The 23,362-nt window shown below is 40.3% G+C and overlaps 2 protein-coding genes and 1 long non-coding RNA gene across 22 annotated transcripts in view; 1 reads left to right on the top strand and 2 right to left on the bottom strand.

Moving 5' to 3' along the window:
- RBL2 (RB transcriptional corepressor like 2) overlaps nt 1–12,293 on the bottom strand; it is a 29,713-nt gene extending 17,420 nt beyond the window's left edge. The window contains exons 1-4 of the mRNA XM_083625997.1: nt 11,682–12,293; nt 8,860–8,990; nt 1,919–2,119; nt 1,291–1,355 (exon numbers count right to left, since the gene is read on the bottom strand). Of these exons, the coding sequence (XP_083482123.1) occupies nt 1,291–1,355; nt 1,919–2,119; nt 8,860–8,990; nt 11,682–12,047 (763 nt within the window). The 5' untranslated portion in view covers nt 12,048–12,293. The remainder of the gene's footprint in view (nt 1–1,290; nt 1,356–1,918; nt 2,120–8,859; nt 8,991–11,681) is intronic.
- On the top strand, nt 12,209–22,998 carry LOC310768286. The gene is made up of 2 exons (XR_014551264.1): nt 12,209–12,335; nt 22,638–22,998. It is a non-coding gene; the product is annotated as an uncharacterized lncRNA (long non-coding RNA).
- The window catches only part of CHD9 (chromodomain helicase DNA binding protein 9), a 69,749-nt gene continuing 61,035 nt past the window's right edge, over nt 14,649–23,362 (bottom strand). For 6 of the 20 annotated variants that reach the window (XM_083625975.1, XM_083625974.1, XM_083625964.1 and 3 more), the window contains 7 exons: nt 23,039–23,263; nt 22,163–22,331; nt 20,799–20,938; nt 19,528–19,749; nt 19,095–19,223; nt 18,455–18,559; nt 14,649–18,025 (listed from right to left, as the gene is read on the bottom strand). In XM_083625975.1, the coding sequence (XP_083482101.1) occupies nt 17,162–18,025; nt 18,455–18,559; nt 19,095–19,223; nt 19,528–19,749; nt 20,799–20,938; nt 22,163–22,331; nt 23,039–23,263 (1,854 nt within the window). In that variant the 3' untranslated portion in view covers nt 14,649–17,161. Of the gene's footprint in view, nt 18,026–18,454; nt 18,560–19,094; nt 19,224–19,527; nt 19,750–20,798; nt 20,939–22,162; nt 22,332–22,990; nt 23,264–23,362 lie in introns of all 20 variants that reach the window. The other 14 variants (XM_083625969.1, XM_083625958.1, XM_083625965.1 and 11 more) reach the window with 6 other exon arrangements.

Below are 23,362 nucleotides of genomic sequence, written 5' to 3' on the forward strand. Positions count from 1 at the left end.
AATCTACTTCAAATCATCCAGAGATCTACCAGTAGATCTCAATATACCTTCTGCCCACCCCTGCTCAACTGGTATGAATCTCAGCAAGAAAATAACAGTTCTTTTTTCCTTTGAAAACAAATTCATGGTGGGTTTTGAAATAGAACGCATTCTAGGAACTGTATTCCATCTCAATGAGCTGTGATGCTCATATTATTTTCTTACATTGTAACAACAGATTAAGAATGTTGTATATTTACTCAGTCAACCTTTTGACAACAGTTATCACTACAAATAAAGCAGCACATAAAGTAGGACTAGTTGTTTAAAGCCAATAGAAATACTCAGTTTAGACAACAACTTTTTTGTACTTGTATTATAGTTGATTTAAGCCATCAGGAGTGTAAGAATTGTTAGGACAACAGTCTACAATGGGTGTAAACCAAAGCCTCTTCCACAAATTATATAGACACTTCATACCTTCAGACAAATTAGAGACACTTAAGATAAATCTATACACAAGGTTAAAACAGAGGTCCCATTTAACAGCCACCACCCATAATTCCAAGCTTGTTAAAGAGAACAAGAAGAATGGCTATGCTATTTCCCATCAAGCTTTAAAAGGGAGAACTTTCAGCCAATTTTCAGATACCCAAACAAGCAAGACTGTATTAAAGATACAATCCTATGTGTACTTAACTGGCAGCAAGGTTGACTGAAATCAATAAGCTCAGAGAAACAAAACACAATGAAAATGGTAATAAAAGGGACTTTTCAGTAGTGGTTCCCAATTTGTGGAATGCTTTCCCTGGTGAGGTGAGTCTTCCTTTTTAACAGCTTTCAAGAGGAACTGAAAAACATCCCTCTTTACTCAGATATTTGATGGACGGAGAGATACTGTTCTTGGAAACCCTGAAATCACTGTTTGAGACAATGATGCTGTGGGTTTGTTTGTTTTAAATACTAAACAAATAATCTTATTACTGATGTGTTTAACACTATGGGTTCCTTTGTGAGGAGAGTAGGGGTAAAAATAGAATAAAGAAAGACAAACCAACACCATCAAAACAGGGACAGCATCCCTCACTAACTATGTAAGGGAAGCATGGCCATATTAATTACACCTTTTTTTAAGGGAAAACCAGAAGACTAGCTAACCCAGTCAAAATCCAAATGAAAAAGGAGGCAGTTATGAAAGAAAGATCATTCTACAGCTTTGGAGCAATTATTAAGGTGCATTGCTATCATCACACCTCTTAAAAGATAGTATCATGAAGGCTATGGAACACAATATTAAACATCAGTTCTTACCTTTTGCATAAACAAACAGCACCCACGAGAACTGAAAAACTTCAGAGACTGTGCAAGGCTGTCTCCTTTTTAGTAATGATGCCATAAAAAGAAACAAATTATTATATTTTCATTTATACGATGAAGGATCTCAAAAATATACCACTCCTATAGAAAAGTCAGACACACTCAGGGCTGTATTGTGAATACTGCACACATAGATTTCCTTATTCTTTTCCTTCTAGATTGACAGCTCAGGAGCTTTCAGGCTAAGAGGGAGATTGTGCAGCACTCAGTCCTCATAGTTCTTTGTTTCATTAAACAGGGCAAGCTTACAGAGAGTATGCATGGGCATCTAATTTTGCCCATCAGTCAGAAGCCTGGAAAGACACTTAGAAGCAGGAGAGTAACTGATGGTGGGGACAGAGAAAGGGGACAGGTGAACTAGTGCAGGTGAGTGAAGCAAGGACTGGGGAGGGCATTTCCTAAGAAGTTAGCTAACAAAAGGTACTAAACATATTTACTTTACTTTAGTTACAATGAAACTAACACGCAACTTACTTCCAATTAAATGGGGTCAGAATACAAATCTTAGTTTTTTAAACAACAACAATGTATTAATACCTTAATTAATATAAGAAATCCATACCTTTGTTTTCTTCCTCTCTGCTGGCGTGGTTGGTCATCTTGAGGGTACTTGAAAATATCCTGAAAAATGGGTTCATACTTCTTAAAAATTACAGCAGAAACTGTAAAGTTTCTTTCTAATCTTGTGGTACGTTCTCTGAACTGGGAGGGTAGATTTGCCATATCTTCCCATTTCTTCATCTTGTTAAAAAATTCTATCAAACTGAAGACATTTAGATTATCAGAAATATAGTCTTATGAAGTATCTTTCTAAAAACCGATTGTGATTTATGTAACTTTGCATGACTACAATAGAAAATATGCAAGGAATTAATTTTCAAACGCTTTAATAATAAATTAGGAAAACGAAGGACAGCCTCTTTCCTATTTTAAAATTGAAGTAGCTACTACTACCTGTGTTTCACTGCTGTCTATTCCTCTGAATGTTCCCTGCCCCCTCCTAAGTAGAACAACATTTATTCAATGTTACCCCCATAAAATATGTGTGATGTTTCCATTTTCAACTCTATTATAGCCTCTCTTCAATTATGGTGGTCACATATTTTGTGATTGCTTCTTAGCCAGTCCTATGGCAGACTATGCAACATCCTATAGCCCTAAGGCTACTATAAGGGAAATTGCTATAAAAATGCTTCTTGGCGAAATAGTATATTGCCTCATATGGCATAGGCTTGTATAATTTTTGGGAGATATCTTATAATATGACCCCAACAGGGATCATACTACCCTATTTAAAGGCATGTACACCTGGAGTCCATTGGAGTACCTCCTACCATCTGAACAAAGCAGTGATAGATGAGACAAGTTAGCAGGATTTAAAAGCAATAATTACAACTAAAGCACACATCAAAGAAAAAGCAGCATTGATTCTAATGCATGAAAGTATCTTAACTTGCAAGCATAAGTGATCTCAGACTGCCTTAAGTATTAGGTCTCACCTGAGAGCCAGTCCTTCCCCCTGCGTTTACTTAGTAACTCTCTTTCCTTTTCTCATGCAGCTAGTCCATTGTCTTTTATCCAGGGGTGTAGGAAAGGGGGGCCCCCCGCCCCAGGTACCATCATGGAGGGGGGTGACAAATTATCAAGGAACAATTACTGCCCTACTAGGGCGGTTCATAAAAAACTTTTTTTTAAAATGCCTGCTCCAAAGGTCTTATCTTACTACACTAGGGATTAAATAGTTATAGATGAAATTTCATGCATATCGGTTAATATCTTGACCCTCCTCCACGAAAATAGCTGTTTACTTGGCCATTTTACTATGTCGTGAAGGCTGAAATTTCAATTCAGTAGAGCAGGCATTTTTATTTTTTAAAAAGAGTTTTGTATGAACTGCCCTGCTGCCTTACCCTCCGCTGGGCTTCCTGGGTCCTGGAAAGTTGGCCCATGTGAAGAAATTGAGACTAGGCCGAGTAGATTAGGCCTTGCCTTGCCTTCGTCCCACCCCCTACACACAGCCAACTGGCCAGCTGGGTTGGGGGTGGGGCGAAGGGAAGGCCGAATCTACTTGGCCTAGTCTCATTTTCTTCACATAAGCCGACTTTCTGGGCTGCTGAGGAGGCCTGCCAAGGCCGCTGCTTGTCCTGTGCACCCCCCTTTGGGCCCCAATCCCCCTCTGAAAAGTCTCTGCTGCCCCTAAAAGTGGAGCTTGCAGGACAATGGCAGTGCTGCCATCCCATTTTCCCTGCATGGGGCACCAGGAGGAGCAGCTCAGTGCCACCCTGGGCACTCGGCAGGCCAGCCTCCCCTTTGCCCCCAACCTCCCCTGCATGAAGCTAGGACCCACCAAAAGCAGTTGTGTAATTCAGGACTTCCGGGGTGGCGCCATCGGTAATGGCGGACTCCCTCTGAATTGGAGGGACCAGCTCCGCATGAAACGGGTCTTTTCCGCTACGGCGAAGCGGGGACCCTTCTGGAAATCACAGGCGGATGAAGCCTGCGACCGTGGGACTCGGCGGGCACCCTTAGCGCCCCCCCAACCCGCAAAGGAACCCACTAACGGGCTCCGAAGCGACGAGGGGGAAGCGGCGCGGTGCTGTGAGTCAATCGTTTTTTCTGCGGAGCGAAGCCGTATAGCCGTTACCGGAGAGCGCTGCCTTTTTCCTGGGACAATTTGGCATCTAAAATAACCACCCGTGAGTACTGAAACACTGAATAATTGGACTTGAATTAAGAACTGGCGAAATAGAAAGGAATTTGGACTTAAAATTTACCCTAATTTGGTACTGAAACGGGAAGGTCTAAACAGGAAGTCAGCCTTCAGTTTCCTTGTAGCCAGAACAAAGCAAAGACAATGTAAACTAGAGCTTTGAAAATCACTTTTAAAGGATTGGCTTTCATCATTTAAAATCGCTGAACCCCCCTTCGGCAGCAGGAGAAGAAGGGGGATCTTTTTTGGGCTGTTTAAACCTGCAGAAGTGAGTTTAAAGCACCGTCCTGATCCTGGAGCGGGGTGTCAGAATTGACATTTGAAGCTCACTGACCAGAAACAAATGTCTCTGACAGATAGTTAAGAGAAGAGAAACATAGTGATTCCATTGTTTCCTTTCGCATTTTAAAAGAACAAATATGGACAAAATATCATAAAAAAGAAACTTTGTTGCTATTATCAAAAGAAAGAACAACTAGAAGCTTTCCCCCTAGAGGGGGACTGTGAAATTGTAACTAATTCCTGGGAGCTTGCAGCTGTGTCAGATTACAACCGTGGGAAAGGATTTGTGACCTTGCAGGACAATGTCTTCAGAAGCACTGTTGGGTGCATTCTGTAAAATAAATGCCCTATTGGATCAGTTAAGCCAGAAGACGGATTTAATGACTAATGCGGCCAGAACCCTTGAACAGGTAGTGGGAAATTATATGGAGCCCACCCAGGAACTAAAACAGGAGTGTGCCATGACAGAACAACTGAAAGAAGAGGATGTTGCTGAATCTTGGGCGCCAGAGATGGAGGGAGCAGCGGCCCAGCAGGAACATAAATTTTTGGAGTTGACAAATGAACTTGGAAAAAATCAGACTTGGAAAGATAAAGTTTGGTTAGGTTTGGAAATGGGGGGCTGGATAGACCCCCCTTTACAGGGAGATTTGGACTTTTCGAGTCTGGCAATGGGCCGTCTGATGTCTGGAGCTGTGGGGGCTCTCAATTTTGGAGGGAATCTGGAACATGTTTTTAAATACCATATGGAGTCCAGTCTGGTCTATGGAAAAGGGGCGGATTTGTTGAAAAGGGTCCAAAACATTACCAAGCTGGAGTTCCCGAGAATGAAAGGAAAATATGAAGAAGAGCTGCGGAAGGGACATGGAAGAGACTTGAGGGCCTCGGATATAAGGTTACCAGGTTAATGTGCTAGATTAATAGGTTAAAAAGGACTGACAAAGCCCGGGACCAGGAGGAAGGGACGCTGGATGAAGATTGGATCGTTTTTCTCTTTTTTTATATATATAATTAAGATTGTTCTATAAAATTAATGAATGTTAGAAAAATGTTGAAATGAAATTACTTGGCTCTTGTAAAAATGTCTAAAGAATTAGGTAAGAATGTTATGGTTAGGAGAAGTTGGTAAAAATAAGATTTAAGCTTTAAACTTTAAGGTTTCTATACGATAAGATGAAAATAGATTAAGGTAATGTAATGACAGAAAATTATGAATTAAGGAAAGGATTTGCTGCGATTATTATCAATCAGGATACAAGAAAAGGGAGGAGGAGGAGGTCAAAGAAAGAAGGTATTGAAAGTGGGGAATCTGAGAATGATGGTTTTATTTTTTTTATTTTTCTGTCTTGTTTTTTCTTTGTGTGTGTGTAATTTTTTTAAAAAAACAAACAAACAAAAAAACCAAACAAAAGCAGTTGTGTAATTCAAAGAAGATGAGAAAAATCAGCAAAGCAATTCTGTGGCTAATTGAACAATTCTTTTAAATCGGGTCTATTAATGAAGTTCACACTTTTGACAATCAGTCTGATGCTTTTGCAGAAAAATATTCCTAGACACAAGACTTTTATTTTTTATTCCCTTTCAGTCTCCCATCTTGAGGCAAAGTACAGCAAACTGTACATTCCCACCCCTCTCCCCAAGACTGGATTATTTACTTCTGTATGCTCGTGTATCTGTGTCTCCCTTGTATCTATTAGGGACTATTCTCTTGCCTTTCGTTTGGTATCTATGCTACTGATTACTTCTGCTGTTTTAATTTTAGAGAAAGTGTTTAATTTAAAAAGGATCTGTACTATAGAATAACAGTGGTAACAACACATTGAAGACAAGTAAATATTTTGGGGAGGGTGCTCCCAGAGCCCTAGCGCCACCATCCCAAAGAGGATAAAATGGACGGACTTTGGTACTCTTTTGTCCTGTCCTCCCCCAGTGTCTTTCTCTCTATCTGAGCTGGCTCCCTGCTTGTTACGTTACATGTGGGGAAACCCGTGTGGGGTTCCTCTCTGTGTAAAGTCTTCAAGCTGTTCCTGTGCACGCCTGACAAATCTGCCCCATTGTCAAAATTTATCTCCCCCCCCCCACCTCCAGTCTCTATTGTTGGGTGTCCTGGCTGAGGGGAAAAACAGAAGACGGATGGCCATCGGTCAAGGATGGTCTAGTTGAGATTCCTGCATTGCCCCAGGGTTTTGTCTAGATGACCCTCAGGGGTGTCTTCCAACTCTACAATTCTCTGGTGCAGGCTTGTGCAGAGTTTTAGGTGCAAGCTGGATGCAAGGGGTGCATAGGCTTGCAGCCCATCTTATGCACCATTGGCTTGGGAATAAGTCCCACTGATCATGATGAGAATAGATTGCTGCTGTGCAGTCCTATTTTTTAAATAAATGTTTTCCTTTTCAGATAATACAGAGCATGGTGAAATCACAATAAATAAAACCTCCCCTTCAGTAGTTTCAAGCACTACTACAGGTTCCACATAATATCTGTACTGCATTGTTTACTGTGACAGCACCCGCACTTTGGAACTCCCTACCTATTGCAACAAAGCACATGACTTTGCTAGACTCTTTTCGGGCACCTGCTAAGAGCATTCTTCTTTAGGCAATCATACCTAGATGCTTAGGAAGTTGAAGTAATTTTAATCTTAATATTTTAGCTTTTGTATGTTTTAAAGTAGGATTGTTAATTTTTATTGACCCTACTGCTGTGGTTTTTTTGTTTTTGTTTTGGTAAACCACTTTGCAGGTTTTTAAAAATTAATTGTATTAAATAAATAAACAATAAATATAAATAAAATAACACAAGCCAAAACACAATCCATCAGAAGCCCAGAATCCACATTCCTTTGTAAGAAAATATGAAGTAACGTAAAACCATTTTTGCAGGCAAATAAAAATAAAAATTGGGGGGGGGGGGGATGACAAGAAATTTCCCGCACTGGGTACCAACTGACCTTCCTATGCCTCTGCTTCTATCCCCTTTTACAATCTTCATTCAAATTGGAGTATCCCTTTCTGATTGGATTCCTAGTTTTTTCTTTCTTTCTTCCCCTCAGTGATAATCTCTCACCTAGTTCTTTACCCTGCATGTTCCAGAGAAGCTAAGCAAATTTGGCCATGCCTCCTGCCCCCACCCCCACTTTTTTTGGTCAAACTGTCTTGCTAAAACTCTTGAGCTGTAGTATATTAATGCTGAAATCTGTTTAAGCATATTTGCTCCTGAAGACCTGTTTTCTTATCAACTTTCTATTAAAAAAATCTTACCCAAGTATAAGTCATTTCTGCTTATTCTGTGCATTCTAATTGCTTTTACCTATGATCTCTATGCCAATCCAATGATTCTCATTTTTTTAAAAAAAATTATTTATTTCTTGCATTACAAAACAACAAGAAACAGTATTGGAACAAAATCTACCCTCCCATCACTTCTGAAGACATGAGGCCACATTACAACAGAGTTCACATCCCTTAAATTGTTGTATTGCTTTTGCACGGCAATTACGGTTACCACATCAATTATTTACAATATGGAGGTGGTCCCATGCTTTCCTCTTTCACACTGTACATCATAAAAGCATGCCAGTCCACTGAAAAAGTGTCTGTTTCATTCCCTTTGCTATTTTTAGTTTACTGGTTATTTTCAGAGCTTATTATCATCCTTCTTTATACCATGTGGTCAATGTCACATCCTCTAAGAATTTCCAATACCTAGTTGTTACTAGCTTGGCTGCTAATGAAAGATGGCAAATAAGATGCTTAAAATGCAGATTTATATTGTCCCCTAGGTAAAGATTAAGTGAAGCCAACTTGAGCCACTGACTATATTTTGTTCAGCTATCTCTCTAATTTGATTTGAATGCTTCCTCATGTCTACCACATGTTCTGTGTCCCCACTATTCCCCCTCTTTCTGTCTATAATTAATCTAAGTATCCATGATCAGAAAACAATGTTCATGTATGTGACCATGTGCATGTCATTCTAGTCCTACAGTGAAATTAATGGACCTAAATTAGTCATGTTGATTAACTAATTAACTAATTAATATTATCTCTTTTTTCCTCTGCTGTAAAACTTTTTACCTCAAGCCTAAGTATGAAATGGTACAGAAAACAGAACTTTGGACAAGCTGTGCTAAACAACAATGCTGATGGAAGTGAATCACTTTTTCATTACAAAAATTATTCATGCCAACATTTAAGTTGTTGATGTATGTTTGTATTATTAGTTGATATACTGCACTTACAATAAATGTTAAACAAATATCTCTGACAGGAAATAAATATAAACATACTGTTGTTACAAAGGGTCAAACCAGCAAGAGCAGTTTTAACAAGTCAAAGTGATTAAAAGTCACTTGAAATATTACATTTAGCAAGGTTATCCCTGATCCCCATACAGCTAACGACCAGAGAGCATGCCTAAGTCATGATAATAGTCTCAGTAGTTTCTTACTATAGCAATTCACACATTAGTATCAATTCTAAAACTTTCTGATTTGTTAAAATAGAAGTTACCTTTGTCCTGAGCAGCGCAATATTCTTATTAAAGATACATAGTTTCCTTCAACGGTTCCTCTGCTCACTGTTGGGACAGCTTTTCTGCAAGCCACGTATAAAGAACATGCTAGCCAATGTAGATCATTTCCCTGTTACATTAAAAGAAGCAAAAGCAGAAGTTGACTCCTCTCTAACTCATATGCCTAAAACAGAAAGGCTTTATTTTGTTACAGCAGGCGTCGCTAACCTATGCCCTCCAACTGTTGCTAGATTACACTCCATGTTCACTCGAGCTGTTGAGAGTTGGAGTGCTAACATTCGAAGCGCTACATGTTAGCCACTCCTGAACTACAGATAAGATGAATGATCAGGGAGTGGAATGAGGTTTCAAAGAGCTACATCATGACATGTTAAACTACTCTCTGAACAGAAAGCACCAAGGCCGTAACACAACCAGCTTTTAAAAATTATTTATACTTATTAGCATAATATGGATTCTCTATGTGCCTCTTGGAAGTTCCTTCAGTTTAAAATACAGTTTGCCATCCAGTGTGGGGCAGAGGAGCTGCATTGGAGAAACACAAGCTGAAATCCCCTTTGGGCACACACAACCTATTGCACAGTTATTTCAAATCCCAGTTTATATGTCAGTAAAGCAGAGGGTGTGAAGTAACAAACCACATTAGAGAAGTAGCGTTCACTGAAATGAAATTGCTAAGAGGCAACTGGACACAGAAAATATTTAACAAGGTCAGAGATTAAAGCAAATATAAGACTATATTTGCAAGAGCAGCCTTTCCATCAGTAGAGGGAGAGAGGTAGGATTGCAGGGTATCTCCATCAGCTGTGCTGAAATGCATTTTTTTTTGGCACCTCTTTCCCTTTAAATCTTTCTATTTTTGCTCGTCATTACAGTAATTCTTCAACCAAGTAATAGTGCTTGAGATTTCTCTTTCACTTCTCCCTTCCAATCCCTTTCCCTTTTGTGTTGTCTCTTTTAGTGTAAACCTGTTAACAGGTACTATCCTATCACTGATCGTTATAAGCCATTCTGGGAGTCTGGATTTTGGCTGAAGGCCAAAATAAACATGCTTTAAATAAACAAAACATTTTAAAATACAAAGAAAGCGTTTTCAACATTTCTTGTATACAGGGTCTTGTTAGTTTTGCAAAGACAGCCCTCACTGTCAGCAGTGTCAGCTGCATGTTGTTCTGGTTTAAATCCGGCCTAGCATTGTAACGATATATAGGTGAGGAAAAGACCAGAGAATAGAACTTTAAAATAAAAGCAGTTGTGGGAAATATAGGGCTACTGTTGAATTAATTACATTTCTCAAAAGCATGAATTGATAATATCCAAAAGTAATAATCTTTTCAGAGAAAGCATTAGATTTATCAAAAGTAATTCTGCAAATAACAACTTCAAAGTTAAATTTCTGTTTATTTTCTTAATGTTAATTTATCATTCTGAAAATGTGTTTTCATTTATCATCCCTAAGGTGTGTTTTCATTTATCATTCCTAAAGTGTGTTTCCAAGTGTACCAAGTGCTGTACTACTACACTTTCACATCCCTTTCAATCCACTTCAAAATACACATTCTACAGAGAAGTACTCTCTTGGCCTGAAAACCAGGGGTCCTTTACTCTGATTCTACAGAGCAATTCATAAAATGTCTGGATTAATTAACACAGGGTACAAAAGTGTCATATTCACGTATGTTACATAAGACTGGGATGGAGATGAAAAGAAGATTAGAAATTAAAAACCAAGAGGTTGACTACAGACAACTATTTTGACTGGTAAATTATTACAGCAGGCATACAGCCATGTGGTAAATGGAACAGGAATAGACAACCTGCAGCCCTTGAGATGCTGTTGAGCTATAAATTTCACCATCCCTAATCATCTGCCATTTTGGCTGGATCTGATCAAAGTTGGAGGACCATAGTGTCCACACCATTGGGCTTTTGGTGGAGGGGACTGGCCTTGACTTTGTGAGGGGCAGAGTCATGAAGCCGAAGTAAATCCAGGTAGGATAATCTTAGACAGAGTTGGTGGGGCTTGTGGTAGAGGCAGCGCTGTGGTAGAGGTCCTCGTAGCGCTGCCGGGTGTCTCGCTCCGCCTCAGCTGCTGCTGCCACCGCTTCCTCCGCCTCCTCTTCGTCTGTCAAAGCCCCTTTCTGGTGGGATATATAATTCTACCTCATGGCCTCCACCCCACTATCCAAGTTAAGGACACACCCCCTTTCCTCAAAGCCCCTCCAATCAAGGTTTATTTCTAATTCACTGCCTCTACCACAAGCCCCACCAACTCTGTCTAAGATTATCCTACCTGGATTTACTTCGGCTTCATGACTCTGCCCCTCACAAAGTCAAGGCCAGTCCCCTCCACCAAAAGCCCAGCCCACTGCCAAAGCTCTTTCTGCCAAGCAGTAATTTTCTTCTTGGAAAAAAACGTGGGGGAAGTTAGCTAGTTAGTTTATTGTGGGCCCAGTCACAATGCCACTTCCCACCCCCCCACCTGGGGTAGTGGCTAAATGTAAGACAAACTCAAGCAGACAATGATCTGGACTGGAAATGGCCACAACTGACTGCAGATATAGGTGGGTTTTTGGCTCAGGTATTGGGTATATATCCGTTCTATCCCCCCACCCCCAAATTATTTAATTTAACAAAAGTAAGGGAACTCAGTTCCCCAGAGTTCCTGCTCAAAAAACGCCCCCTGCTGCCAAGATGTTCTACTTTGTGACCACGCCCCTCCGCAAAGGCCCCTCCCCTTTCACACAAGCCCCTCCCACTAAGCAGCACCCCGCCCCCTCCGCTGCGCCCCTCCCCCTACCTCCAGGGTGTAATTCCGCCTCATGCTCTGGTAGCTCAGCCAGGCCTCAGCTCGGGCGCGCTCGTCCATGTTGAGGCTGCTGCACAGGTCCTCGTAGCGCTGCCGGGTGTCTCGCTCCGCCTCAGCTGCTGCCGCCGCCGCCGCCGCTTCCTCCGCCTCCTCTTCGTCGTCGTCCTTTTTCTCCTCATCGCCGTCCGCTGCTCCTTCTTCTTGGACGGGGGCGTCGGTTATGGCGGCCCCCGCTTCCTCTGCGGCCGCTGTCGTCGCTCGGGGTGAGGCGACGGGGGTCGGCGAGGGAGCGCCCCCTCCGGCGGAGGCAGTGGCAGACGCGGCTGCCTCCTCTTCTCCTTCGTCTCCGCTCAGCATCGCCACTGACGGGCGTGGAGAGGATGAGGAGAGCGGAAGGCGGCGGCGAGGGTCGCGCGCAACAACGCCGGCGAACTCGAGAGCCGCGGCTCGCGCACAGGGGCGGACTGCGCCTGCGCAGCGGATTGTTTTCGTGCGTTTGAAGCGAAGGTTGGGTGGAAAGAGAGAGGCCGATGCCGAGCTGGACCCCTCCTTCCCTCAGCCGCCACCGCCGCGGCGTTCGAATCTAAACACCTCGTCTCCCTCAGCCCCCCCCACGGCCCCGCCCCTCACCGCTCTGCTCATTGGGCAAGGGCGCGCCCACGCGAAGCCAATCAGCGTGCTGCTGTCTGCGCAAGAGATTTAAAAGTCAAGAGCGGCGGGGAGGGGAGCGGAAGTGGGAGCGTTCGTTTCTTCTGGGAACTACAATTCCCATAAAGCGTCAGCCTCAGTGAGGGGCGGGGCGAAGTGGGAAACGTGTAATGTGTCATTTTCCTCCTCCATATCACTACCAAAGGAAATAAATCGATTACAACTGATCGCCAGCTGCCTCAGAAATGATAGGATCTTACACGTTGGACACTAACTGTTTAGTTGGGGACTGTAATCATAGTACATCACATCAGGCTTTTTCTTTCTAAGTTTCACGGCGAAGTCTTTTAAAAAAACGAAATTGACACACCCACACTTAACAAGATACAGGCCTCAATTTTGTCCCCTGTAAAAAATATAGAAAATGACTGGATAAAACCGGTAGTTTGCTTTTTCACAATTCCTGGGTTTTTAAAAAAATATGGTGCGGATGCCCATCATGGATAAAGGTAGTAGTGTGGTGGGTGGGAGCAGCGATTCAAGGGAGTGGGATAGAAAAACAGCCCAGATACATCAAGTATTATATGCTGGTGTGGACTGCAAGAAGCCAAGTGGCAATTAAAATTTGGAATGAAATACGTCCCCCTCTAGAACCACTTACAGTTCGAACTAGGCTCATAGTGTTAATTTAGGGGCCATGTATAGTCTTACTTCATTTCTTGTCTTGTTTTCTGATCTGTAGCATGCCCATAATCAAACCCCTTGTTTATAAATTTAAAAGTATTTGCCATGTTTACATTCAGACAAATGAGAAATGTTATACAATTCCTATAAGCACATGCCTACCAACTGTATCCATGGTTTGTAAATATCTGAAAGGCTGATGCAAGCTTATTTTCTGCAGCTCCAGAGGGTAGGAGCTGAACCAAAGGATTCAAATTGCAAGGAAGGAAATTCTGATTAAACATTATAAAAAACTTTCTGATGGTAAGAGCTGTTCAATAGTGGAACAGATTACCATGGAAGATGGTGAATTCTTCTTCATTTGAGGTTTTTAAACAGTTGCTGGATGATCTCAGCCAGGGATAATTTGGCTGCGATTCCTGCATTGCAAGAGGTTGGACGATGACCTCTGGGATCCCTTTCAACTGCAGTTATATGATTCTTTTTGCATTGCACCCCCTAGCCAAAAGTAATCTACCATGGGTGTTAGGATACAGAATGGCTGTCAGCAACAACCATTTCCTCACTGCACTGCTTAATTTGTATTTTTATAACTTCCATAGAAAATGGCAGAATATATTTTATATAAAATTATTCACTATCAGATATGGTAACAAAACAAAGTTAATTCTAGAGTTTGAGAGTATGCAGTATCCATATGACATTTCTAACATGGTATTGTAGCAAAACCAGCATTGGCTGAAGGAAAGAACTCCACGCCCTGTTATCACAAAAATGCATGCCATGAGTCTAGGTTAGATGCCTCAGTATGTTTGCAAAGATCTCAAGGCAGCATCTAGCCATACAGCGTTATACTTTTAGTTGATAACAGTTCTTTTCACCTACACCAAGTTGCTTCTGAAATTTAGGGTAATCCCCAAACCAATTTGATGTAGTGCAGATGAAAGTGTGGAAAATTTATATGCAAACAATTCCCAACCTGCGGATTAACTCTTATTATATTTTAATCATATAAACCTAAGAATCATTTTAAATTAACTAGCACTGTCCTCCAATTCATGAGGTTCAAAAATTAAAGATGTGCTGTAACACAGATTGGACCTAATGCACATCTTTTAGTTCCATGAAATCAGTTTGATTATGCATTTTCAGGTAACTGGCAAATGCCAAGGTGCAGTTGTGCATTGCATCAATCCTACAATGTTCTTCAAATTATACTCTAATGATAAAGTATAACTGAATGAACCTTTGGGAAGAAGCACATTCCACCACTAATTGCCAAGACAAGTGCAGGATGCAGAACATTTTCTAGTATTCAGCATTCACGTGGTCACTAAACTATAGCCTTTAGTTTAAAGCATTTCTTGATGTTTTAATACAAAATCTTACTATATAATACCTCTGGCAAGACAAAACTATTTTGACAACTCATATTACCTGCACATTCAGTATTAGCCGCTCATATGAATTGCAGAAAATTGTAACCACAAATTCTTTAAATACTGAATAACCGCAGATGTTTAGCTCCTCCGATATTGCTGTAACAACTGTTTACTTTCTGCTCAAGCTTAACTACATTGTGTGATAACTAAAAGGCATTTTTAATGTATTGAGGCCAACATCATGGGTTGTCAAAGAATATGTTTAATAAAAAATAATTAAACTTCCATTTGCTCTATAGAACATCATAGAAAGTAATTCAATAAATTACAAATGACTTTAAGACGCTTTTTCAACTACAAGAAAGCAAATTCAGACTACACAGAACACAACTGGCAAATATTGCAAAATGTCCAAAAGAAAAACAGGACTAAGACGGATCATGAAGCCTGAAACAAGGGATAGAAATACAAGGCAATAAGAGCTAAATTTCTTTTTAGTCACTACCAACATACACTTCTTCACCATATTGGATATCTTTTGTACTGAAATTTCAGTATTAATGTAATTCTAATAAAGGCTCCTTTACAACCCTTGACTTTATGCAGTCACACTTGCATATTGTTTAGCCGACAGAGCTACATATTTCTCACCTTTCAGCTGATGCTGATTAAAAAAAACACACCTTTACTTCATATTCAAATCTTTCAGTCACACATTGAAACTGTAAAATTTCCTTATTACAGAGAGATATCACTAGAATGGTAAGTAAAATTCACTTGACCATAATTAGGAAAATACTTTATTTCATAAATTTATTAAAAATTATGTTTAGGATTTCTTTTGGGGGGAGGTACGTAGGGGTATGGTGCAAAGTGATATTGTTGAAATACTCCATTGACTAAGTCAACAACCGTGTTTGGAAAACTTTGGCTATATCATGGATACATACAAGATAAATAAAAGTGCTATATTACAAAGGGCAAAATATTAAATATGTAATACATCCTTTCATGATGAATAATTGCTACCCCTTTTCTTGTGGCATGTTTTGACTATTGCTAAGACACTGAAGGGCCAAACAAGTCATACTATTCCGGGGAGGGAAAATACAGTAAACCAGCACAATCCAAATGATACTTTTATAACTGTAATTACATGTAATACTGCTTTCTAGTCAAAGGGGTTAATAATTTTGCATGTACAAACTTTATTTTTATTGGTAAAGATCTTGGTAAAAAACAACACAGTCTTGTTTACTGTACAAGCAAGCAACAGAACTGTATCAAAATACTAAATTATTTCCTTTTGAAAAGATTTGTCACTGACTATATCATCAGTATTTTTTTACCCATTCACTCAACTTGCCTATTCTTGGACCACAAGTGAAATTAATACAAGCTCACACCTTTTCACCTCAGTTCCACTGTATGGTGTGAATCTGTGATTCTACCATGTCAGAGTAATAGCAGCTTCAGTAGAACAAGGAATCCTATTACATATCTGATTTTATGCATCAAGGTTCTAAGGATCTGTATTCAAACAGATGCTTTATAAGCACTGTCATACCATGGTTTCATGGAACACATTTCTCACATCATTGTTGAAAGTGCTTTTTAAAAGTTAAGTTATTGGGCAACTCAGCATTATTACAACTAACAGATAGATGATACCCTAAATTTTGATTTTGGGTAACATTATTCTACATAGTCAAATCCAAACCTGTAGAGAAATATGAGTATTTTTAAACATGACTACATTTCCTCTTACCATTATTAACTGGTAACTACAGGAGTTTACATGACAAACATACACAAAAGAGAAACAAACAAAACAAACAAGCCATTTTCACAAGGATCTAATCCTTATCCTTATAACATGAAGTATGCAGTGTTGAAGTGGCACTTTGAGTTATTTCAGCTTGTGGATACAGCTCCTCAACAACATGAAGGCTGTAGAAGGAGCAAAATCTTAACATTAAAAAGGTATCCATGGTGTCGAAGAAAGTAAGAAAGGGATTTTTGTGACTATTATTACAAGAGTGCAACTGGTAATGGTAATTTCCCTTGCAAAATTAACATACACAGGATGCCTTTAAAAAGCAAAGCAGAATATGAAAACAAGTAGAGAAACCAATGTAAACTTCCTAAACTAACTCAGCTGAGGTAACAAGTAGCCAATCTAATTGGCTGAATGGGAAACTTTTCTTTTAAAACAGAGTTGTACCTGAATTGGAAACATCAGCAGTGCATCACAACACTAGAGCATTTTCTTGTAATTAAAACAATGGATGGTGATGTAGTTTCTACAGCTTTCATGACATTCATTAGCTGCCCAAATTATTGCTGAGTTTTGATCTGTAAATTATAGGTGTCAAGGAGGCTGTAAAACTATATTCAAATTAAATCAATAATGCGCATAAAGAATTTTGTGTTCACTACAAATATATTAAATATACAGCTCTTACTAAGCATTTTTTAAAAATTAACCCCCCAAACAAAATTATAATGCCTTTTGCTGTAATTCTTTTTTTTTTTTACACAATTGTGTATTTGATAGTACATACAAGTTCAGAAACTTATGAACTTCAAGAAATATTACATGCAAAACGTCTCTGAAAGCAGTTTGCACTTCTAAACAAATACTGAAATGTTCGGTCATTAAATTATTGATGCACTCACTCAACACTGGTTATTTACAACAAAATAATTCAAGAATAAATTCAAAATCAGTTTATAATTTAAGTGCAGAGTTTGGGGTCAGTCTTCATCACTAGAATCCGAATCCTCAGACGAGGACGATGTACTGTCTGACCCAGAGGAAGCATCAGCTTTCTCAGAACCCTCATCTGTGCTGTTTTCATTGCGAGAGCTAGGCTCTGCTCCCCTTTTGTCTTCTTGATCTTTAACTCTAGAATTTTCCTCCTTTTCTTCTGTTTGCTTGGCTGTGCCTGTGCCATTGTTTTCATTGTTCTGTACATCAAAAATATTGGATTGGGACAAAGCTGGGATATGGAGATTAAGGCCTGGAGTGAGAAGCATCCCTGGATAAAGTATATTGGACAACAGTAAGGGGTTAAGAGCAAGGGGGCTGGCGGCTGCAGCAGCAGCAGATGATGTGGAAGGAGAACCCGACACAGAGTTTTCTCCACCATTATGTGCATTTTGGCTCTCTGTCCTTTCTTTTTTCCCGTCGGGCTCTCTTGAGTCATTTCCCTTTTTTTCCTCGGAAGCAGATTCTGTAGATTTTGTGAGGAGTCCTCCCATTCCTAGCAAATTTGGTAAGCCAGCCATTCCTGAAAGCAGCATGGGAAACACAGCAGCCATGTTTTTCGCCTCTCCAGCAGTGTTCAAACTAGTCGGCATTCCCATTAAGCCTGCTGTCACTTGCAGTGACTGAAAATTCTGCAGATTTTGCTGTAAGGCCTGGAGAGTAGATAGATCCACCCCTGGCAGCAGCCCATTGGCTAACAAAGGGTTGACCGGTATGCTTGCTGCTGCTGTTGCTGCAGCAGCAGCTGCCTTGGCAACCTCGCTTTTAGGTCTTCTCCCTCTCCTGCTTACTTCCTCTCGCACAACAGGCCCTGTGAGAATACGGTCAAACATGCTTTCAGGAAGAAATCCCTAAGAGGGGGGAAAAATGAAACTTGGGTTATTGCATTCTTTAATGCAGCTACCTATTTCTGCATCTTAAAAATATGCTGTAGCTAAACTGAGAAAGTAAGTATTAAAATCAATTTCAAACATAGCAATCTGCCGATAATATGGTAGAATAGATACAGCATAGTTAGGAATGTTAGCTGGAAACCAGAAAAATAATTCAAATAAAATCATTTGCAAAAGCTGCCTTTTACAGCTTTTGAACTTTACTTTATATAGTGCCTTCATTGTACATGGCACATAACAATACAAATAAGCAAGAGTGGTCTCAAGACTCAAAATTTTCCTAGTTGTTTCCAAACTGCTTAAAACAGGGATCACACTGCTTTAAGGCTAACCTGCTTTCTTTGGTAAGTAAAGCTACAAAATTATGACACCCCCTCTAGTACTCACAGATTGTTTTACAACATCTGCCCATTCAGGAGCTACTCCATATTCAGAATTCTCTTTCAGGAATCTGCACAGGTCCTTCAGTGGTGGAGCAAAAGCACCTCCTACCTGAAATGTAAGGATCAAAAATGGATCAAACATTTATCAGTATACTTCATGGATCCAACACTTAGTTTGCACTCATAGCTTAACAAGCTATCTTGTTTCTGTCTGCTAGAATAGTTATGGTGACACATCATCATCATCATCATCATCATTATTATTATTATATTTATACACCGTCCTTCATCATAAGAGCTAAGGGCAGTTCACAGAATAAAATACAGGATAAAAACAAGTAAATAATTAAAACAAGACAGCAAAACAATAACCCTTCCTTCCTTCACATTTAAAAGGTTGTAGAATATTACTCGGCCAAAAGCCTGGTTGAAGAGAAATGTTTTTGTCTTGGGAGAGCATTCCACAAACAGGGAGCCACTACAGAGAAGGCCCATTCTCGTGTTGCCACCCTCTGGAGGAGGCACACAAAGAAGGGCCTCTGATGATGAAAGCAGAGGCTGTGATAGTTTATATAGGGAGAGGCGGTCCTTGAGGTAGAGCGCCAAGCTGGCATGTCTCTGGATGACAAAAGTTAAAGAAATACCTTTCTAGCATTCCTTCTATTGATTAGTTGAACACGTTCTTCCCCAGTAAGGCTATTAATATCCAGCTTATTAGGATTGCGACAACGGTGCCTTTTTTGTTTGGGTCTTCCTTCATGAAGCTGCATTTTCTGTGGTAGCAGAATTAAAAATACATATATATGTGAGCCCTCACTATTAAAGCTGCTTATGAATAACATATTTATGCTTAAGGACCTACTTAACAAAGGTTTTACTTCTTAAATATGATGCACATTAAGTTTTATATTAAACACCACAATATTTTCAAATGGCCTCAAACCATGCTAAAATTATCATATATGCACTCATAGCGTGTTCAAAATTACAACCCTATATTAAAAGATGAATATTACACAGAATTAGCTTGCTATATTCAAATATCACAGCACAGTTAGAATGAATGGAAATACTTACAGGAATAAAAGCTCCTAAATCTTCAACATAGCCAGGATGTTCATTGAACCATTTCTCCAAATCTTTTCTTTTAGGGGCATCATCGCCTGCAAGTCTTGTTCCATCTTTCAAGTTAATAACTGGAACTGGGCTTTCTGCATCACACACGCCGTGGGATGGTACATATGGAAGTGCTGGGTTTATTCCTGGAGCAACCTGAGGGACATTAATGCTATGGCAAACCTGCAGAAATACAAAGTGTTATGAGTACTGTTCTACTTAGTTCAGGCATAGGCAAACTTGGCCCTCCAGATGTTTTGGGACTACAACTCCCATCATCCCTTGCTAACAGGACCAGTGGTCAGGGATGATGGGAATTGTAGTCTCAAAACATCTGGAGGGCCGAGTTCACCTATGCCTGACTTAGTTGATTGGAGATTGCTGACTGCAGTCTGAGAGCCCTCTCTCAAGCTGCATCAACAGAAGTATAGTGTCCAAATCAAAGGAAGTACAGTAATAGCACTACTCTATTCTGCCTTGGTCAGACCACACCTGGAGTAATGTGTCTTGTTCTGGGCACCACCATTTAAGAATGATATTGACAAGCTGGAACAAATGCAGAGCAGGGCAACCAGAATTATAAAGTGTCTGGAAACCAAGCCTTATGGGGAATGGTTGAGGGAGTTGGGTAAGTTTGGCTTAGATGAAAGGAGACAGAGAAGAGATGATAGCCACCTTCAGGTATGTAAAGGAAGACAGAGCAAGCTTGTTTCCTCCTGCTCCAGAGGGTAGGACTTGAACCAATGGCTTCAAGTTACAATAAACTAAATTCTGATTAAACATGAGGAAGAACACGGGAAGTTTTAAAGCAGAGTTTGGATGACCACCTGTCATGTACAATCTAGTTGAGATTCCTGCATTGCAGAGGGTTGGACTGCATGACCCTTGGGGTCCTTTCCAACTCTACAATTCTATAAAGAAAACCTAGAGATAGATATTTAAAGGAAAGCAAACATCACACTTACATATTCAAGATGTCAACCCTGCTAAAAAAGTTTTGTCTTGCAAAAATATATGAACCTGATTAAATAAGATGCTGGATGGGAATGCCAATGCCTTTTGTAATATCAATGCCAAAGCTAATACCAGTAGTATAATACAAGAAATCTACTGAAGCAGGCTGCCAGGCGGGCTTCTATTTGGCCAATCTAAAGACATTAAAGCCTTCAAAATTAATAACATTTACATCAGAGCAGCATGTATACTTAAAATATCAATTCACATCTGCTTACGTGGTTAGGTGCTTTGTTTCTATTTATAAACAGGATATCTACTCCTTCCACATTCTTCCTCCTTCCTCTCCTCTTTTTCATTACAGGCTGGTCATCAACTATTATTCCATTTGCAGTAGCTGTTGATTGACTGGAAGTTCCTAATCAAATTAACAGTTCCATAAAATTAGCAACAAAAGACTCCCCCCCCCCCAATGAATATGAACAACTGTAAAAGCAGTTGAGGGAGGTGACATTTGACACGCCGCCCGCGACTCCCAAGCCTACCTCGAGCCATCAGGGGAAGGGGGGGAACTGCAACACTTTGCCGGTGGCATCCTCCCCTTCCCCCTTCATTTTGACAGCTTGGGGGCGGGTTGGGAGTCGTGGACGAGTGGCGCGCCAAATGTCCGCCACGGGCAGCTCACTCTGCCCCTGGCTGCAGAGCATCTGCACCGCTCCATTCACCGCGGCTATCCTGTGTCTGGGAGGACAGCTTCATGCCCCACTCCCCTCAGGAGCGTGTCCACCCTGGGCAGCACGGGCATATGCCCCGCCGCTGTACCACTTCAGGATTATGTGACATACATATTAATATTGATGTCCAAGTACCCAACTTCAATAGGCTCTATATTCTTTTCTCCCCACAATTACAACCTGACAGCAGGGGAATAACAGGCCTGCAAACATACAGATTGTAGCCTAGTATATCTTGTCAAGGCCAAAGAAAACCTCAGCATTTTCTCAGCTCACTTATCACTTTATGCTACAGCTCTTCCTTCAAAAGAGTTGCTATTCAGCCCTGTAAAGCTGTAACATTCTTACTTATTTGAGTTAGGTTCTAGATAGAAGAACATCATCCAAATTATTTGAAGTGTATGCATTCTTTCACTTATGCAATCATCAATGGCAGTAATAGAATAAACTTGTTCATAAATGTTCCAGAGTTAGGGACAAGCAAGTGAGGTAGACACATTTACTGACAACACTAAATTGTTCAGGAAAGTTAAGAACAGAAAGGGTTGTAAGGAGCTACAAAACAATCTCTTCAAACTGTACCACATCATACTGCAAACGGGGACTCGATTGAATGGTACTTCATAACATTCCTTGTTAGAGAGCCATGGAGAGATTCTAGTCTGGTCTTCTCTCTTGCTGACATACCAGTTTAATATCTGCAGGGAACGCTTTTGTGTATGACATAGCATCCAGCTGAGCACGCACCTGCAGTATGAAGTGTCACCGCACAGAACCAAGCTTATCACATTAGTAAAACTAGGTGACAGACAGTTAAACAGCTTGGAATGGCAATCCAGAAATTATTAATACAATATCTAAGTAGCAAACCTTTTGGCATTAGACACTGGCTTTCACACAATGCTTACCCAACTCTGGCAAAGACTTTGGGAAATTGGCAAGGCTGGTCTCTGAAGCATTCTGGAGTTCCTGTAGCCTGGCAAGGTATTGCTGCTGTCCTAATGTACCATCTTCACTTTCAAATGGTCTTTTCTGAGAAAGCCCCTGCTTCTGAAAAATTAATTTCAAACCCCCTTCCTGTTAAACAAACATGAGGGTTAGCACATTTCTTTGGGAAGAACAAACCAATGAAATTGCAATTTCAAGAAGAACTGATCTTCTCTCACACACGCATCTAAGTAACTGGCAGTCTTTAGTCAGGTACAGTAATGACTGCAACTGAATACTTTTATAAATAAGTATGTATTAAAACATAAATTTGCGGATATCAAGTTAATTATTATAAAGGGTTTGTATTCATTAGTATGTATTACTATTAACTTTTAGCATAAGAACCTAAGGAATTCTGAGTATGTGAATAATTGTTCTGATTTTTTCACCAAGGGCATTTAAAAACTGGATATCTGGAAGTTCCTGTTTTCAGACATTCAAGACTGAGTTCAGAAGAGCTAGACACTCTGGAAAGCACCTTCAGCACTAAAGACAGCAGAAGAAAGGCTATATGAGAAAGCATCCCACCAGCAAGGCTTCAAAAGTCCAAGAATTGTTGTCATTTGTTGATCAATTCTGAATTCTTTTTTTTTTTAAAGGGGGGATGCCCCATAGAAATTTATCCCAAAATACCCATAAATGTGTGTGTGAAGGAAATAAGATTGAGAGCAGGCAGCCACTTGTAGGTAAAGCATGCTGCACACCGCAATCGCAATCAGGTCCTAGGGCGATAAAAATAAACATACGTCATTGATTTTCACTGTAAACTCCTTTTCCCGTACATGCTTCTTCACCTTTGACATCTGTGGTGACTGATCATTTTCTTCTTTAACATCTGCACTTGGAGGTGTTGGTACACTGGGCTCACTGTACTCTGCAGCGGCACCCGGGCTGTCTAAAAGCTTGGTGGTATAAAATGAAGCCACGGTATTGCTGTCGTAACTTCTCCGTGCCGAAGGCCATTTACCTTTCAATATTGTTTGACAAATACTATCCAGACGGTTAATCATAACCCGATCCTAGAAGGAATAGAAGGCAGTTAATAGCCTACTTTTCTATCTCAACAGTTAAAACAACTTGCTAAATTTATCTGAGCAATTAATAAACAACCAACAAAA

The sequence above is a fragment of the Podarcis filfolensis genome (genome assembly GCF_964270895.1).
Source record: "Podarcis filfolensis genome assembly, chromosome: 8".
NCBI classification, from domain to species: domain Eukaryota; kingdom Metazoa; phylum Chordata; class Lepidosauria; order Squamata; family Lacertidae; genus Podarcis; species Podarcis filfolensis.